Here is a 20,105-nt window from a genome sequence, read left to right as displayed (position 1 = left end):
CATCTCCTTGTTCCAAACATTATGCTAGATGATTTGAACATTTTGTGTTCCTTATCTTTATGGACGTTTTACAGATGAGGGACTTGGACCCAGACCTGGCTGGCTGACTCCAAAGCCTCTGTACCTAACCCATCTGTCTCCTACCATGGTTGCTCAACATGTATTCTTTTTCCTGTCTTCCTCTCATGGATGCTTTTTCTCTTAAGTGACTCACCCTAAGTTTGTTATGACTCGGGTTTGTAACTGTTTACATTACCATGTCTTCAGCTTAATCTCTTACTAGGTTACTGTACTGACTGAGCACCAGGAGACCTGAGATTTGGCTCCAATTTCTTAGCTGTATTACCTTACAACTGTGTTACCTTAGATACAGTCTGCTTACCAACCATATATTACCTGGTGGAAGGCAAGCTTTGTAGTAGACCTCTAAAGGCCTTTCCAGTAAGTTTTCCCAAAAAGTTTTCCATCCATAATACCAGCTGTCGAGGAAACAATACTGGGAGAGGGGTGAAGTGTTGAGAGTAGAGCTGTTTCAGAATTGCTGAAGGAGCTTTCTCAAGCTCCTCTTACTCCCATCTCTCTCAGAATGTATTATGATCTCTCTCTCTACTCCTCCCTGCCAGCTACGTATTCAGCAGTTACTAGACTTTGATTAAAATGTTAGCTAACAAAATCCCTGCAGAGGGATGAATCAGGAAGGCAGAGGCAGCTCCCATGCTCAGGATACTTGCTGTGTGCAGGTGGGGTACTGGAGATACTGCATGTGTTATTTCACTTAATCCTCTGCACAGCCCATGAGGTAAGCATTAGTGTTTTGTTGCTCATACACTGTTAACAGTTATATTGCCATGCTTGCTTATCTGTTCCCAGTGCTGCACATTTGAGTTCTTTTTACAACCTCCCAAGGGACATCTTGGCATGGACTGATTCATGGCCTCTATAATAGCATGTGCCTTGTAGACTTACAGTGTTAGTTGATGAAATAATCTCAAAAACAGGTAGTTAAAATAGTCTTATAGTTTGATAGTATTTCCATATTGCTATCTGAAAAGGTTGAACAAAGTCAGTGTCACCACTGTTACATTGACATACATGTATACCCATGTTAAACATGGATTTTCACATGATTTGATATAACTTGATGAGTAAAAAAACAATATTGAGCTCTGTGGCTATTTGGATTCTAAATACTTGTGGCCTTGTTTGTCCTTAATTTGAGACAGTCTGGTTTCTACTACCATTTCACTAAAGTATGTCTTTTATGTATTCTTAAAGATTTATTAATTTATTTGAAAGTTAGAGAGGGAGTGGGGGAAAGATCTTTCATTTGCTGGTTCACTCCCCACATGGCTCAGCCAGGCCAGAACCAGGAGCTTTATCTGGGTCTCCCACATGAGTGGCAGGAGCCCAAGCACTTTGGCCATCTTTTGCTACTTTTCCTAGGCTGTTAGGGAGCTGGATTGGAAGTAGAGCAGTGGAGACATGTACAAGAACCATGTGGGATCTCGATGTTGCAAGTGGCAGCTTTACCTGCTACACCACAATGCCAACCTCTATTCTTAAAATTTTTATTTATTTATTTGAAAGGCAGAGAGAGCTGCCTTCTGCTGGTTCACTCCCCAAATGCCTGCAACTCAACCTGAGTCTCCTGCATAGAGGTTGAACCAATGACTTGAGCTATCACCTGCTGCCTCCCAGGAAGCTGAGTCAGGAGCTGAGCCAGGCACTCCCGTGTGGGATACAGGCATCCCAAATGACAACTTAACCACTGGGCCAAATGCTCACCCCACTAAAGTATTTCTTACAAAAGTAAATAATTATCTCTTAAATAGTCAGTGCAATAGGAGACTTTGAGACATGTTTCCTCACCTCTTCACTGCATGCAGTGTTGTTGCTCAGTTCCTCTTCAGTGATTTTGGTTTTAGTAACACCTCCCTCTTATGTTTCTGATTATTCTTCACGATGGAGTTCCTCTTCCTGAAGATCCCTTGGCTGGTCTGCCATGACCATCTTTGTTCCACATTTCCACTCTTCCACCTTCTTTCTGGCTGGTGTTGTTTATACTCCTAGCCTCATATAGCTCTGTGTCTGTGTTTGACTCAGACTTGCTTGTGCTTCAGGGTCACACACCTGGCTGCTGGACTCCCATTTCCAGACAGTTCATGTTCAACAAATGCAAAATAAGATCTGGTGCTTTCTCTTCTCAATCTGTTCCTCCTGTCTTTCCTTTCTCAGGAAATTTCAAAATCCTAAGTGTTATTTTTGATTTGTTGTATTCTTTTGTGTTTTCTCAAAACATTTCCTCCTCTGTCACCTACATTTGTATCTTAGGTTTATTTAGTAGTAATAATTGTAATAGCTTCATCCCAGTCTTCGTGCCCGCTCTTTGACCTGTGCTTAAGCTCTTACATTTATATTTATTTATTTACTTTATTTGAAAGGCAGAAAGGGAGAGAGAGGAAAACAGACTGAGAACCAAAGATCTCCCATAGCTGCAACATCTGAGGCTGGGCAGGCCAAAGCTGGGAACCAGGAATTCAGTCTAGGTCTCCCATGTGGGCAGCAGAGGGACACATCATCTGCTTCCTCCTATGGTACACACATTAGCAGGAAGCTGCAATCAGAAGCAGAACCAGGACTCAAACCCAGGCACTCCCAATATGGGATGAAGGTGTCTCAGCCAGCATCCTAACCACTGTACCAGACATCTGCTCTTGGTGTTTTTATAACATTTGTGCTCTGTCTAAAATACTATCTGATCATGTTTTCCCCTTCTTGGAACCTTTCAGTATCACCCAACACCTAGGAAACAACTGATCTACTAAATGTAAACCTAGAGAATTTATGAAGCACTGGAATCAGCATTTTTAGAAGTCATCTGGGTTATTCCAATTTCAGCCAAATTTAAGGATTTTCAATTGTAAGATAAATTCCAGACTCTTTGTGTTTCATACAGGGTTGTATCTTACCTGTTTCATTTCTCCAGCCATTCTTCCCCTCATAACTTATTCTTCAGCCATACTGTTCCAGAACACACTGTAACGTTGAATTTTTTCTGTACATTTTTCTGTACATACTGACCTCTGTCTTTAATCCTCTTTTACTCTTAACCACTTAAGTATATTATTTATTGTTCTAATCTTAATTCAGGTCAAGCCTGTAACTCTTTCATAGAATTCTTGATTCTTTGAGCAGTCACCATTTCGTTTGTATACCTGTGCGCACTATTGAGAAGTATTTATTTCACTGTATTTTTAGTTGTTTACATGTTCACCTTCACACAAGACTTTAGCTCGCTTGAATGCAATGATCTAGTAATATTCAGGCTGAGCCTAGTGCCTAACACAGTCTGCATGAACATTTATTGAAGGAAATCCAGATAAATAAGTATTTGCAAGTAAATCAGATCCAGAAAGCATTTCTATCAAAACTACATTTGAAATCCTCATTAGAGATTTCAAGCAATATGAAGATAATATGAAAAGTGAACTCAGAACATGAGGCTGCTAACTCTACAACTACTGCTATATATTTCTGTAACATGAGGCTTTATTTTGCTAATTATGCTCCTGTCTAACCAGTATGACTACTAAAGGGAAAAAAAGGCATGCCAATATTTGGAAAATTAATGTACATTTGATTTCTAGGCTGGTGAATCAAAGACTTCTGGAAGTACAGTCACAAGTCGAAGAGTTGCAAAAATCTTTACAGGATCACGGCTCAAAAGCAGAAGATGTAAGTTTTATTATGTCCCAGCCATGGCCAAAACTTCTACAATATTGAGAAAGGCTACAATTTTTATTTTTTATTTGATGATATCTATTCAAATAATTTAGTATTATATTTGTTATAAAAATAAGAGTAGTTTCCTTTTACAACATTTTGTATAAAAGACTAGACAGTACTTTATTGTCTCAGATTCAGTCTGTTGAAGTTCGTGTCAAGTTATCAGCTAAGCGTAGACATTTGTAAGGTAGAAAATTTTAATGTAAACTTGATAATTTGGAAAATAATGCCATCTCTGGATTTGAGTCCTGCTCCTCCCCTTTCACACTCACCATTCTTTGGAGTCCCTGAGTGCTCTGCACATGTCTTCCTTGGCTTTGCGGGCCCAGACTTTCACCTGGAATATGCTACAGACAGTGAGCCAAGGACTGTACCTTCACTTCAGCATCTGACCATCTGACACAGTGCTTAGGTGACATGTGGTGCTCATCAGTCCCTGGCAAAGTATAAATAAGTCATCTTTTCACATGTGCTTTGCATTTAATAAGCAATATGCAGTAGAGCTTACTTGTGAAGTGTTCAGAGAATAGGGTCAAAGGAGGAAAAATGAAGTTTTAGTGACTAACCTTTTCTTCAGCCAGTTCTTTTGTCATTTTTTCCCCCTGTAGCCAGTGTATTTGCTGTCAACTCTGGCATTTAAGTATAAATCTACTTGATTGTTTCCATTGACAGTCGTTTTGGGGGATCAACTTCTAAACCATAGATACAGACAGTTGCATCCAGCCTTACTAACATAAAAGAAAAGCAATCAAAGAAGGGAAGTTGAGCATATCAATGGAAACTTGAAAATACTAGATATAAAATCTCACCAGGAACTTAATTTTTATCAGTTTCTCCAAACATACCTCTTGTTTCTATTGGCAACATGTTCTTTTTTCTGATATTGGTGATTTTTATTTTATCTCTTACCTATAACCAACATTTAAACTACCTTTGCCCTTATTAAAATGAAACTAGTTTGTAATGCCTTGGAAAAAACAGATGTTTCTATCTAAAATGCGAAGACACAAAGAGATGAAATAAAACCATCATTAATGTATTAAAATTCTAAGCCTAATTAAGAGCATATTAGAGATGAGCCCCAAAAGGTAACATTTCTGAAGTCATTGAAATCACTTTATCCCTAACCTGAGGTAAATGTAAATTCGTTCTGATCTCTAAAATTTTGAGGAGACTTTTTGATTTCTTAGGTTAAGGAAGGGAAGGGCATATAATATATAGGAGGTAACAACAGTGAAACATCAGTGTTGGCTAAACTTTACCTACTGCTATGCTTTATTCTCTTTCATTAAAGCACAGATAAAGTAATGTATTTTAGAAGTGAGATGCCAGTCCTACCAAGTACTGGTTGTGTAATTAGTCAACTGCCTAGATGCTAGTGAGACATCTTGCTCAAAGCCATGCAGATTTTTGGTGTTTTTGCCTCACTGTTCTCTCTCACTAACCTTCAGTGCTGCATCTCAGGGATGTGTACACAGAGAGGGCCTGCCAGATGGAATTGGTTCCCTCTGAAGAAGAACAACATAATTTCTGCCTGTTTCTGTTACCAAAAGTAAAGTCCTTTCATGTGACCAAGTCAGAGTAGGATGGTTTGCACATTTTTATTATTTTTATGTCATTTGTTTTTAGCATGGAAGCAGAAAAGCATTGTTATATCCAGTCATGTGGATAATTTGAGCTAGCCACAGTATATAAAACTCCAGAGAACAAGACAGGATGAGGAGACCATAGAAGAAAGAAAAATGTACATTTCTGAAACAAAATGCGTATCTTTTACTTCTGTTCATGAATTACTAAATCAAATCGTTCCTTCTATTGGCTGCTGTGTTTGCTTCATACTAATATGTCCTCTCTGTCTCTTGGCATGGTTTCTGCTCAAGGCTATTGTAAGTATGGCTTCCTGTTCATTTCTATATATTGAGCAGTTTTTAAATTTATACATGATCTGACATCACAGTTGATGGTATTGAAATTTTAAATTTAAGGCACTTTTATGCAAAATGCATATACTAGCTTTATTTGCCTTACAGATTTATGACCTTTTCAATTAACATACTTAAAGGATATAAAAATCATAAAAAAGTTAAGCCAACAAGTAGAAGTATACTCTTTGTTTTTGTTTTGGCTTTTCCCCCATCTGACTTCATTATGGCAACTCATATATAGAAGATATTGTGGTGCTAGCTTCTTATCACAGTCTACTACATATTTTGATAGTAACAGTTGTCAGTTTGGAGAGGCATTGTAGCATAAGAAGCATGAAAGTGAAGACTATGCACAGCCTTTGGAGTCTGGCAGACCTGGCTGTTCATATGGGTCTGTCCCTTAAAAACTACTAAATATTCTTTAGCCTCATTTCCTTCAATTGTTAGATGGGGCCAATATGACACAGTGTTGTGAGATTTGCGTAAGACAATGTGTATGGCTTGCTTTAGTGCCGACTCTGGCATATTAACGATACATTTAATTTTTTAGAAATATATTATCTCAGTTAAAATTAATGGTGCTAGAGGTAGTGAAAATATAAGTATAAAAATAAAGCTAATGGTTCTTTAAAAAGTATTTACACTTTGCTGTCTGTACTAAAGAAGAAACAAGCAGTAGTCAAAAGGTAATAGAGTTGTTATCTTGGTGTATTTGGGGGAAGCAGTGATACAGGAGACTCTGGTTCACTGATAGGCTGTGGTTAACATACTGCACAAAGAAGTGGGTTAGAAATCTCCTGGAGCTGAGTTAGTATGCACTTGAATAGTTACTGGTAGCTGTTATTAAGAGGCAGCTGAAAATTAAAGACTGTGGCGTGAAGGATGTTTTTCCCTCATTGCTGCTATGGATTGCTGGGACAGTTTGTCTATACTAATTGGATTTTTACTGTATTAATTGTTTAACTATTTTTCTCAGAATGAAATGTTTCATAAAATTCATTAATACCTATCTTGCAAGTATTTAATTATGAAACTGAGCAGTCCTATAAAGAATGGCTTTATTGTCAGTCAGTTTTTATTTCCTGCTTTTCAGGAGAATTTTTTTCTTTTTTTTTCAATACCCAGTCAGAGCTGCATTTTCCAGCATCTTAAAAATGTGTGCATATACCATCCTTCATATCTGCATACCATTGTATAAATGATTTGCAACCTATGCATATTCATAAATCAATGGTTAAGTCAGTAAGTCTGGAAATTGAACCAAGACTTTATCATGCAAGGAAAGCAATAAAACAGATGAACAATGTCTTAGGAAAAGCCTGTTGCTGTGAAGAGTACTCCTTGCCTGTTGAATCCAGTAATATTAAATGTATACTTAATATGTGATTTTTTTCATTCATTTCTTTAAGTACAAAGAATGCAAATATCCAGTTTCTGGATATTTTATACTGATTGCTCCTATTTATGGGCTGCCTTCTTCCTTAATTAAAGAGAATTTAACTGATACATGATGTGTTTTGAACTCTTTGACCAAAGAAATTACTGAGGGCTTACTAAAATGTCAGATATTACCGTACTCTTAATTTTTAAAAACTTACTTACTATTTAAAATTCTATGTAATAAGTTAATTTTCATTTTCCATTTCAGTCAGTTCTTCTAAAAAAGAAGCTTGAGGAACACCTGTAAGTATGACAGCTGTTGAAGCTCGCTCTTTTGCTCTGGAATCTCAGTGCTTGTGTCTGGTGGTTACGGAGGCGGTATTCAATGGCACAGCAAGGAGCAGAGAATTGAAAGCGAGTGGACAGTGTCCAGAGGGTCGTCCCCACCCCGGGTTCTCAGGTCAAAACAACTGCATTAGCACCATTCTCTCACAGAGACATGAAGAGACTTGTGTCTTCCTGATGTATGTATGATCAGGTCAGGGATCGGAGACACTCAGAAGTCTTTTTCTATAAGGGCCCCGTAGCGATGACTTTCGACTCTGCCGGCCCCAGTCTGCATCACAGCCACCAGCGCTGTGGCTGTAGCTGTGGCTGTGGCTTGAAAGCTGCTGGGAATGGACAGGAACTGGCAGTGTGACTGCTACAGTAGGACTCCCTCTGAGGGATAGGCAGCTGGCTAAGCCAGCGTGCAGGCTATAGTGAAGTGTGGCCAGCTGAATCTTTGGCCTCAAGCAGATTTTCAAACATTTTCTTGAATTACAACAAAGTAGGACTTCCTCATCTAAATGATGAAATATAGTCTAAAATGTCCACATTTGTTTCTTCCTGAAGACAGTGTTAGGAAACTTCATAATTTTTCTTGCACTGAGAACAGTCACATTTGAGCCAAGCTCCTTGCAGGCTCTGAAGACAGAGTGACCTTGAACTGTCAAAGTGTTCCACTGTCACACTCTGTAAACTAGACACAGAGATAATTCCTACTTGTTCTGCTGCGAGTAGAAAGAAGTCCTGGAACAGTGTGCCATTTGAATGCGCGGATTCCTGATGTCCAGAACATCCAGAATTTCTGTTCAGTATTTTCATACTGCAGCTGACTGAAGAAAGGGAAGCCATGGGTAAGGGGGACAGGTGTATGTCCATCTTCACCTGCCCACTGATAAGGACACCAGTCGCTGGATCTAGGGCCAGCACTGATCCAGTATGACCTCCTCTTTCCCAGTTACATCCAATTTCCAAGTAACACCACTTTCACAAGTACTAGGGGTAAGATCCTCAAGTTACTTTTTTTGGAAAAACAGTTAAAACCCCCTCCCCCTCCACATCACCAACAGTTGTCTCAAAAGATAGTCAATCTCAGATGGCCCAGGTGGCTGGGTCTCTGCCCCCCACATGGGAGACCTGGATGGAATTCCAGGCGTCCAGCTTTGTCCTGGCCCAGGGTCAGTCGTTATGGCTATTTGGGGAGTGAACCAGCAGATTGGAAATTTGTGTGTGTGTATCTGTAACTCTGCCTTTCAAATAGATTAATTAAATCTTTATTTTAAAAAACTAGTCTATCATACAAATTTCAAAAACATTGGAGACCACTTTAAACATATCAAATTGGTAAAAAAACAAAAAAATTAAGATCAGACTTAGTAACTACTGCTGAAGATGTTGAACGATGCTAGGTCTTATCCGCTGCCAGTAGCAGTATTCATCAGTTCATTTAATAAACTTGGACACACATATATTCAGTTCTGTATATGCTATAGATATCTAGAAATACTGCTCTCTGTGTGTAATGAGAGATAGAGAAGTAAGTGTGGGAAAATATGATCGGTAAACACAGAACAGCAAAAACAAGACAAATATCCACTAGTTGGAAAGTGATAGAATGAGGTAAATTTAAACAATAGAACAGAATTCATTGGTGAAAATGTGTAAACTGAGCTAACATCAACATAGATGACTTAAGAACAAGTGTCATAAAGGATCCAAGTCAGGGCCATCCTTAATGAGTGATGGGTAAAGTAACAGTTGGGTAAAACTAAGCAGTACTGTATTCAAGGATAACACATAGGTAATAAAACCATCAGGAGAATGATTAAAAATCTGGAGTTTGAGGGTAGACATTTGGCCTAGCAGTTAAGATGCTGGTTGGGATGCCTGCATCTCACATCAGAGTGCCTAGGTTCGAATTTAGCTCCTGGTCCCAATTCCAGCTACCTGCTGATGCATACATACCCCAGGAGGCAGCAGGTGAAGGCTCAAGTGTTGGGTCCCTGCCACACATGTAGGAGATCTGAATTGAGTTCTCAGCCTCCTGGCTTTGGCCTGACCCAGCCCTGGCTGTTGCAGATATGGGGAAGAGGGAGATCTTTCTCTTTCTGTCTCTCTGTCTCTTTTCCTCTCACATAGTTTTTCTTCAAAATCAGACACGTGTAGTTCCTAAGGTTTTGGGATAATTCTGTTTCTAAACACAGTGGTGATTCACTGGTGTTGGGTTTTTGGTTGTCTGTTTCAGGGTTGCTTAAGAGAGTTCTTATTTATTTATTTATATATTAACAGTCAGAGATACACAGACAAAGGTCTTCCATCCACTGGTTCACTCCCCAAATGCCCACAGCAGCTGGGTCTGGGCCAGGCAGAAGCCAGGAGCCCAGAACTCAGTCCAGGTCTTACTCGGGTGGCAGGAACCCAACTACTTGAGCCATCACCTGTTGCTTTCCAAAGTTCATCTCAGGAGGAAGCAGGAATTGGAAGTGGAGCCAGGACTTGAACACAAGCACTCTAGTACGGAGTGCAAGTGTCCCAAGTAGACAGTGCCTACCCCAGGGGCTTGGTTTTTTTTCTTTTCCTCCTTTATATTGTATATCATATTTAAATTGAATCTGGTACATCATGTGTCATACATTTTACACCCATAATAATGTATTGAAAGAGAATAAGATTTGTGAAAGTATTAGGCATAGAAAAATCATAAATAGGCCTAACAGAGCACTCAGTTTATCTTCCAGTTTTTACAACCTTTTTTTCCAGCTCATGCAATATAGTGTGACACTAAATACTATAAAAGGACAATGCCACATATAAAAACTAGGAAAGAAACTTGCTTTCTGCCAATTATTTCTTTTATATTCAGATATTACACAGAGTAAAATACATATCAAAAGTTCCTAAATTCATAGCTTGAAGAATGTTAACCTACATAATTCAGATCAACATGGTCCCAGCAACCCAGCAGAATGCTTGGTCCTCCCTGCCGCTGATTTGTCTCGGCCCTAGCCTAACCATTCTGCTGACATCTGGCACTTGCATTAAGTTTCAAAATTCATATAAATGTACTCTCCTTTGTACTTCCTTTGTTCAGCATTATTCTCATATTTATGTGGTTGCATGTATCATTAGTTCATCATTTTTTATTGATTCCATTGTATGTTTAGAACCTCATTTTTTTTTTACAAGATTTGCCATTGTAAATCCTCTCCAAAGTTTTAAATTTAACTTTTTACAGTATCCTTATTCTTCGAAAAAATAAAGATCTATACTTTCTTACACAGGCTTAAATGAAATAAGTGACTACTGTTCCAAGTGAAAGAGGAAATTTTTGCCTTTACTGTACAGTTAACTTTAACATATTATTAAATTTGTGTCAATTAGTCTTTCATATTTGTTTCATAGCACTTCAGAGAACTGCAAATGTACTCCAAATATATGGATCTTTACTTTGAAGTCAAAAACAAAAACACTAGATGACACAGTATTGCATGTTTTGTTACAGAGAGAAGCTGCATGAAGCCAATAATGAATTGCAGAAGAAGAGAGCCATTATTGAAGATCTTGAGCCAAGGTTTAACAATAGTTGTGAGTATTTCCTCATTAGCATAGTTTGTTTTGCAGTTAATTAATTAATTTTTTCTCCCAGAAAACTTTTATTTAAAGAATACAAATGTCATGCTTTTCGTAAATGCAACTTTAGGATTATAGTGATTCTTCCCATCATTCTTGCCCTCCCATTCAGACTCCCACCCATCTTCCTTCTCTCTCTCCTATTCTCATTATTTTTTACTAAGATCTATTTTCAATTAACTTTATACACATACAATTAACTCTATACTAAGTAAAAAGTTCAACAAATTGTATGAAAAAGAAGAACTTCCTCAACAGTCGAGTCAAGGGCTGTTCAAAGTCATTTTTTCTCAAAATGTTAATTTCACCCACACAGACACACAAAGTATAAAGTACTGTTTGAAGACTAGTTTTACCATTAATTCTCTTAGTGCAACTCATTAAGGACAGAGGTCCTACATGGGGAGCAAGTACACAGTGACTCCTGTTGTTGATTTAACAATTAACACTCTCATTTATGACATCAATGATCACCCAAGGTTCTTGTCATGAGCTGCCAAGGCTATGGAAGTCTCTTGAGTCCACAAACTAACATTATTTAGACAAGGCTGTAATCAAAGTGGAAGTTTTCTCTTCCCTTCAGAGAAAGGTACCTCCTTCTTTGATGGCCCCTTCTTTCCACGGGGATCTCATTCACAGAGATCTTTCATGTAGGTCGTTTTTTGCCACAGTGTCTTGGCTTTCCATGCCTGAAATACTTTCATGGGCTTTTTAGCCAGATCCAAATGTCTTAAGGGCTAATTCTGAGGCCAGAGTGCTGTTTAGGGTGTTTGTCATTCTATGAAACTGCTGTGTGGCCTGTTTCCCATGTTGGATCGTTCTTTCCTTTTTCATTCTATTATTATTAGCAGACACTTGGTCTTATTTATGTGATCCCTTTGATACTTAATCCTATCTTTATGAAACTGATCACTTTAATTAGTAAGATGGCATTCGTACCTGCCAACTTAATGGGATTTGGAGTCCCATTTCAAATTTTTAGCTTTACCCTTAGGGGTAAGTCCCAGGGAACATGTGCCGAACTATACATCTCCTCCCTCTCTTATTCCCACTCTTACTTTTTTTTTTTTTTTTTTTTTTTTGACAGAGTTAAACAGTAAGAGAGAGAGAGAGACAGAGAAAGGTCTTCCTTTCCGTTGGTTCACCCCCCAAAATGGCCGCTATGGCTGGTGCTACGCCAATTTGAAGCCAGGAGCCAGGTGCTTCCTCCTGGTCTCCCATGAAGGTGCACGGCCCAAGCACTTGGGCCATCCTCCACTGCCCTCCCGGGAGCTGGACTAGAAGAGGAGCAACCGGGACAGAATCCGGTGCCCCAACCGGGACTAGAACCTGAGGTGCCAGTGCCACAGGCAGAGGATTAGCCAAGTGAGCCACAGTGCCAGCCTCCCACCCTTACTTTTAGCAGGGATCAATTTTCTATTGGATTTAAACACATAAGAATAATTCTGTTTTAAATAAAGAGTTCAACCAATGCTATTAAGTAGAAAAAGAACATGCCAAAAAAGAATAAAATAGTAAGCTGTTCCTCGACAGTCAGGACAAGGGCTGATCAAGTCATTGCTTCTTGTAGTGTCAGTTTCACTTCTACAGGTTTCCTTTTAGGTGCTCAGTTAGTTGTCACAGGTCAGGGAGAACATATATTTGTCCCTTTGGGACTAGCTTATTTATTAAGTATGATATTTTCCAGATTCATCTATTTTGTTGCTAATGGCTGCATTTCTTTTATTTATTTATTTATTTATTTATTTGACAGGCAGAGTGGACAGTGAGAGAGAGACAGAGAGAAAGGTCTTCCTTTTGCCGTTGGTTCACCCTCCAATGGCCACCGCGGTAGCGCGCTGCGGCCGGCGCACCACGCTGATCCGATGGCAGGAGCCAGGTACTTATCCTGGTCTCCCATGGGGTTCAGGGCCCAAGGACTTGGGCCATCCTCCACTGCACTCCCTGGCCACAGCAGAGAGCTGGCCTGGAAGAGGGGCAACCAGGACAGAATCCGGTGCCCCGACCGGGACTAGAACCCGGTGTGCCGGCGCCGCAAGGCGGAGGATTAGCCTAGTGAGCCGCGGTGCCGGCCTCTTTTTTTTTTTTTTTAACCACTGTGTAGTATTCCATAGAGTACATGTCCCATGATTTCTTTATCCAGTCTTCCATTGATGGGCACTTTAGGTTGATTCCATATCTTAGTTATTGTGAACTGAGCTGCAATAAACATGGAGGTGCAGATAGCTCTTTTATTTGCCTATTTCATTTCCCTTGGGTAAATTCCGAGGAATGGAATGGATGGGTCATATGGTAGGACTATGTTCAGATTTCTGAGGTATCTCCAAACTGTCTTCCATAGTGGCTTTACCAGCTTACATTCCCACCAACAATGGATTAGGGTACCTTTTTCCCACATCCTCGCCAATGTTTGTTGTTTGTTGATTTCTATATGAAGCCATTCTAATGGGAGTGAGATGAAACCTCATTGTGGTTTTGATTTGCATTTCCCTGATGGCCAATGACCCTGAACATTTTTTCATGTGTCTGTTGGCCATTTGGATTTCCTCTTTTGAAAAATATTTGTTTAAGTCCTTTGCCCATTTCTTCACTGGGTTGTTTGTTTTGTTGTTGTGGAGTTTCTTGATCTCTTTGTAGATTCTGGTTATTAATCCTTTATCAGTTGCATAATTTGCAAATATTTTTTCCCATTCTGTCAGTTGCCTCTTCCTGTTTCTTTTGCAGTACAGAAACTTCTCAATTTGATGTAATCCCAATTGTTAATTTTGGCTTTGACTGCCTGTGCCTCTGGGGTCTTTTCCAAGAAGTCTTTGATTATACTAATATCTTGCAGTGTTTCTCCGATGTTCTCAGGTTGTAGATTTAGATCTTTAATCCATGTTGAGTGGATTTTTGTGTAAGGTGTAAGGTCGGAGTCTTGCTTCATTCTTCTGCATGTGGAAATGTATTTTCCCAGCATCATTTGTTAAATAGACTGTCCTTGCTCCAGGGATTGGTTTTCGCTCCTTGGTCAAATATAAGTTGGTTGTAGAAGTTTGGATTGATTTCTGGTGTTTCTATTGTATGCCATTGGTCTATCCATCTGTTTTAGTACCAGTACCATGCTGTTTTGATTATAACTGCCGTGTAGTAGTATGTCTTTAACACTGATATTGTGATGCCTCTGGCTTTGTTTTTGTTGTATAAGATTGTGTAAACTATTCAGGGTCTCCTGTGCCTCCATATGAATTTCAGCATCATTTTTTCCAGATATGAGAAGAATGTCTTTGGTATTTTTATTTCTATTGCATTGAATCTGTAAATTGCTTTTGGAAGGATGGGCATTTTAATGATATTGATTATTCCAATCCATGGACATGGATGATTTTTTCCATTTTTTTGTATCTTCTTCTATTTCTTTCTTTAATATTTTGTAATTCTCATCATAGACCTTTTTTTTTTTTTAATTTTTTTTTTTTTCTTGACAGGCAGAGTGGACAGTGAGAGAGACAGAGAGAAAGGTCTTCCTTTGCCGTTGGTTCACCCTCCAATGGCTGCTGCGGCCGGTGCACTGCGCCGATCCGAAGCCAGGAGCCAGGCGCTTCTCCTGGTCTCCCATGGGGTGAGAGCCCAAGCACTTGGGCCATCCTCCACTGCACTCCCGGGCCATAGCAGAGAGCTGGCCTGGAAGAGGGGCAACTGGGACAGAATCCGGTGCCCCAACCGGGACTAGAACCCGGTGTGCCGGTGCCGCTAGGTGGAGGATTAGCCTGTTAAGCCACGGCGCCGGCCGGATGTCCCTTTCTTTCTCCAAATTAGGGAAGTTTTCTGTTACTATTTCACTAAAAAGGCCTTCTAATTGTTTCTCTCTTTCCACGCCTTCAGGAACTCCTAAGACTTGTTTTGGGTCATTTGATAGTATCCCATAAATCTTTTACACTGTATTTTAGTTTTTTAATTTCTTCTTCTTTATTTTGGTCTGAGTGTAAAATTTCCAGATTGTCTTCTAACTCAGATATTCTTTCTTCTGCCTCATTGAGTTCTATTGAAATCTTCATTTCCAGTATTTTGTTTTGATTTCTCTTTAGAATCTCAGTTTCGTGGGAAAAACTTCATTCATGTCATGTACAGATTTCTTTATTTCATTAATTTGCTTCTGATTACTTCTAAGTAATCCTATGATCAATTTTTAGAATTCCATTTCTGGCATTTCGTCAACCTCTTCACATTCCAGCATTGAAGTGTTGCGTTCTTTTGGGAATGTTATGAGTCTTCCTTATTCTTTCTTGAATTGCTGTGTTTATTATTCAACGTTTGTGGAGACACTTGTTGGTTTCTTCTTTGTTTTTTCCGTTAGGATTTTATGTTTGAACTGGGCCTCTGTGAATTAGTGGAGTATCCACTCTTTCAGTGAATACCCAGAGGCATATGCTGGGTGTGATCAGGGAGCTTTGTTCAGTGCTTCAGAGTGAGAGGAGTGTCCAAGGTGGCACCCAACTTGGGCATGATAAATCTCTCTCTCTCTCTCTCTCTTTTTTTTTTTTTCATCTGAGGGGAGGCTTGTTCTGCTCTGTTGGCATAGTGTCAGGCTCACCTCCTCTCTTCAAAGGAGAGCAATGCCTGGGCACTAGCCACAATGGGTGCAGTTTGCATCCACACTGCCACAAGAACCACACAGAGGATCCATGCAGTCCTCAGTGTGAACGTGGATCCTGCAGCAATGACCCTCACCAGGGAATCAGGGATGCCTGAGCATGTGGAGCTGCCCACAGTGACTGCCAGAAGTGCCAGTCCCACCTGCCGTCCTCCCATGCAGCCATCGTTTTTTCACAGTCCTGGCATTCAAGGCTCCCACATCTCCTGTCAGTTCTCCCAGCCAGACTCAGGCGTCTCCTCTTCTGCTAGTTACTGGGCAAGCAGACATGAGCTGGCCCTCTTTCTGTTTGTTACAGGACACCGGTGCCTGGAAATTGGGAGATAGAAACGTGTCCCCTTTTTTCCCTCTAGATTGGCAGGAGCACTGTCCCCCACAAGGCTCCAAGCTGGACTCATGCCAGGCTCTTCTCTCAGCTTTATTGTCAGTGGTTTGGGCTGTTGCATTGTGGTCTCACCTCACTCCAGAGCTGGTACCTAGGCTATCAGCTGCAGGGGTTCAGAGTCATGCGCGTCCACAGCCTCCATGTAGATCCACTCTGTTCCTCTAATTTGCTTGGAGTTTCCTCTACCTTCTCCTTACCTCTTCCCAGAGACTGCACTCTCTCCACTTTCTTTTAACTATCTTCCCCTAGACTAGAACAGTAAGCTCCACCATCTTGACCTCTCCTCTGCAGTTAGTTTTCATTAACATAGTTTTAAATTGGGTTAGCCATCAACTACCCTAATGATAATGAGTTTATTTAAAATTGTTTCTTTTAGAAGAGGCCCTACTTTGTATTCCAGGAGTTAAAAAATTAGCTTGACTTACAGAACGAGTATATAATCATCTAATATATCTTAAATTTCTAATTATACTTAAGGATTTTTCCTTAACTGTAAATTCTAATGAATATATGAAGTTCAATTTTTTTTTTTTCTTGGTAGAATGACAGCTCCCATCTGCTGGTTCACCCTCCAAATGTGTGCAGTGGTTGGGACTAGATAGGACTAAAGCCAGGATCAGTGAACTCATGCCACATGGGTAGGGACCTGGTTAGTTAAACCATCGCTGCTGCATCCTTGGGTCTGCATTAGCAGGAAACTGGAGTCAGGAGCTAAAGCTGGACATCGGATCCAGATGCTCCAGTGTAGGACACTGGTGTTCTAAGCCATGTTTTAACTGCTTGGCTAAACACCAGTGTGTGAGGTTAGATACTTTCATAGTGTAGTTGGATGTAAGTCAGCCATACTTGTGTTTCCATTGATTTTGACATTGGTAGATAGCTTGACTTTACTTTGTATGGAAACAAGACAGATTTTACTTTTTATAACTTATGATAAAATATACATAACAAAACTTAACCATTTGAAGTGCCCAATTCAGTGACATTAACTGCATGTACCCTGTACAACCATCACCAGTACCACTTGTCTACAAAACTTTTTCTGTCTTCTCAAACTGGAGCTCTATACCCGAAACTGATAGTATCCCCCAGTACCCTGCCTGTGTTCTCTGCCCCTCTCGGTAATCACTCTTCTATTTTGTGTCTCAAGTAGAATCATGGGAAATTCATCCTATTATACGTGGTTTATTTCATTTATCCTTTTATTTTCACTTAGTATAATCTCTCCATGTTGTAGTATGTATCAGATTTAAAGATAGTATAATATCATACCTATATGTCACATTTGTTTACCCAGTCATCAATGCAATATATGCATTTCCATACTGACTTTTTCTTGTAAAAAATATTTGAATTTATGTATAGAAATAGATTAAACAGTCTCTCAGTTACCACATATTATTTATTTTGTCAAGTAAAATGTTTTTAAAGCTGTTGCAACCTAAAAAATTACTTTTGCTTTGTTTCATACGCAGCCTTAAAAATTGAAGAATTACAAGAAGCTTTACGGAAGAAGGAAGAGGAAATGAAGCAAATGGAAGAACGATATAAAAAATACTTAGAGAAAGCCAAAAGTGTAAGTATGAATTAGTGGGCATCTCATTCTATTTCGTGATCATGTCTCATTAAAGTCTGGAAATACAGTGTCCACACAGAACAGTGACATCTCATGAAGTGAGCTACCACCACAAAAAACAAGAAATCTTTTTAGAAACAAAAGAACCTCAGCAAGAAGCAGTGATCAGACCAGGTCACCCTGTAGATTGCTAATGAATTACCGAGAAAATATAGCTGGTATAGGAAATGAACGGCAGTCACCACTTCACTAGTAACTAAAATTAACAGCCCCAATTTTGAGACAACCAAGATCTTCTGCCAGTAATAATTTGCCTGGAACTAAGTTATGGCAGCCTAACTTGGGGTTCACAAGAAGAATGAAGTTCTGGAAGAAGTCAGACAATGCCTCTGGGGGAACTGCCAGGTGAATCCAGGATGCAGTGGGCTGTGGGAGGAGCCAACCTCACTGCCAGGTGCCATGCAGTGCAGTCGTCTCTGGCTCCTAGGTTGGTGGTGGAGGAGGTCGATTTTAAAACATATTTTGGAGACATCTGTGGAAATGTGAATTTGGGCCAAATAGTGATGATTTTATAAACTTGCTGGTTTTCCTTTTTAAAGATTTGTTTATTTATTTGTAAGGCAGAGTTACAGAGTGGCAGAGGCAGAGAGAGAGGTCTTCCATCCGTGGTTCACTCCCCAAATGGCCACAATGGCCAGAGCTGGGCCAATCCAAAGCCAGGAGCCAGGAGCTTCTTCCTGGTCTCCCACATGGGTCCAGGGGTCCAAGCAGTTGGGCCATCTTCTACTGCTTTCCCAGGCCATAGCAAGAGAACTGGATCAGAAGTGCAGCAGCCAGGACTTGAACCGGTGCCCCTATAGGATGCTAGCACTGCCGGCATCAGCTTTATCTGCTAAGCCACAGCACCAGCCCCTGCTTGTTTTCTTACAGATAATAATAGTATTATGATTATGTAGGATAATATCCTTAATCTAAGGAGATGCACTCTAAAGTATGTAAGGAATATTTGTCATGAGTTTGTGAATTATTTTTTTTTTCGATAATTTTTTTTTATTTGACAGAGTTAGACAGTGAGAGAGAGACAGAGAAACAGAGAGAAAGGTCTTTCTTCCTTTGGTTAACCCCCCAAATGGCTGCCACAGCCGGCACTGCACCGATCCGAAGCCAGGAGCCAGGTGCTTCTTCCTGGTCTCCCATGCAGCAGCAGGGGCCCAAGCACTTGGGCCATCCTCCACTGCCCTCCCGGGCCACAGCAGAGAGCTGGCCTGGAAGAGGAGCAACCGGGACTAGAACCCGGTGCCCATATGAGATGCCAGTGCCGCAGGCGGAGGATTAAGCAAGTGAGCCACGGCGCTGGCTCCTGTGAATTATTTTAAAATAGTCCCCAAAACAAGTGTGGGGTGTGTATGTGTGTGTGTGTGTGTAGATGTAGGTACAGAAATCGCATAGAGCAATGTAGTACTTGTTGAATTCAGATTAAAGGTAAAATTCAGACTAAAGGTGGGCCGGCATCAGTTGCAGGCATTAAGATGCAGTTTTGGTGCCTGCCTCCTTATTGGAGTTCCTGAGTTCAAGTCCTGGCTCCTCTCCCAGTCCCAGCTTCCTGATTCCAGTACTTGGGTCCTGCTACACACATGAGAGCCCCGATTGAGTTCCAGGCTCCTGGCTTCAACCTGGCCCATGTTGACTGTTGCAGGCACTTGGGGAATGAACCAGCAGATAGAAGATCTTTATCTCTGTTTCTGTTTCTCTGCCTTTTAAAGACGAAAACAACTTTATCCTTCAAAAAAAGACCTTTCCCTAAAGACCTGTGGCTTGTCAGTCAGAATTGACAGCAGTGCCCATGACCAAACTAAATTGGCAGAAGAGGAAACGGGGCCACAGTGCTAGGCTGAAACCGTTGGGACCAGCAGCTCTTGGAAGTTCCTGCTATTCAGAGTCAGGGAGCTGAGCCAAGTCAGGGGACAGGGAAAGGGTAGAAGCTGGTAGAAATATCTGCTGTGGCAGTATTCATTAATTTTAAACCAGAATTACTTCCAAAAATTGATTTTTTATACAATGCTAAAGTTGGGACAATTAATATAATTTCATACATTTACAGTTTAAAGTATCCTTGTAAGATAGCTGGGTATTCTTTGATTCTTTTTTAAATAATTGTTTCTTCAGTATTAAATTATCTAAGTTTGAGAGTTTTTAAATTTTTCATTACTTTTTGTAGGTTATCCGCACTTTAGATCCTAAACAAAATCAAGGAGCAGCACCAGAAATACAAGCTCTTAAAAATCAGCTCCAGGAACGGGACCGACTTTTCCATTCATTAGAGGTAGTATGCTATACACTATGTAATAAAATACTGGTTTTTAAGTTTTATGTTCTGGAAGTCTTGCTGTATTTTATAAATACCCATGGATTTAGGCAATTAATTGTAAGCATCTTATTTATATTATTTTATATATTTACATGTAT

The 20,105-nt window shown here is 40.1% G+C and overlaps 1 protein-coding gene across 1 annotated transcript in view; it reads left to right on the top strand.

The window, feature by feature from the left end:
* The window catches only part of HOOK3 (hook microtubule tethering protein 3), a 123,697-nt gene that overhangs the window by 91,564 nt on the left and 12,028 nt on the right, over positions 1 to 20,105 (top strand). The window contains exons 16-20 of the mRNA XM_062213695.1: positions 3,648 to 3,735; positions 7,360 to 7,394; positions 10,918 to 11,000; positions 17,539 to 17,639; positions 19,858 to 19,962. Coding sequence (XP_062069679.1) covers positions 3,648 to 3,735; positions 7,360 to 7,394; positions 10,918 to 11,000; positions 17,539 to 17,639; positions 19,858 to 19,962 — 412 coding nt within the window. The remainder of the gene's footprint in view (positions 1 to 3,647; positions 3,736 to 7,359; positions 7,395 to 10,917; positions 11,001 to 17,538; positions 17,640 to 19,857; positions 19,963 to 20,105) is intronic.

Source organism: Lepus europaeus, chromosome 16 (assembly GCF_033115175.1).
Source record: "Lepus europaeus isolate LE1 chromosome 16, mLepTim1.pri, whole genome shotgun sequence".
NCBI classification, from domain to species: domain Eukaryota; kingdom Metazoa; phylum Chordata; class Mammalia; order Lagomorpha; family Leporidae; genus Lepus; species Lepus europaeus.
Note: the sequence above shows the minus strand (reverse complement) of the source record. Positions and strands in the feature narration are given on the sequence as shown.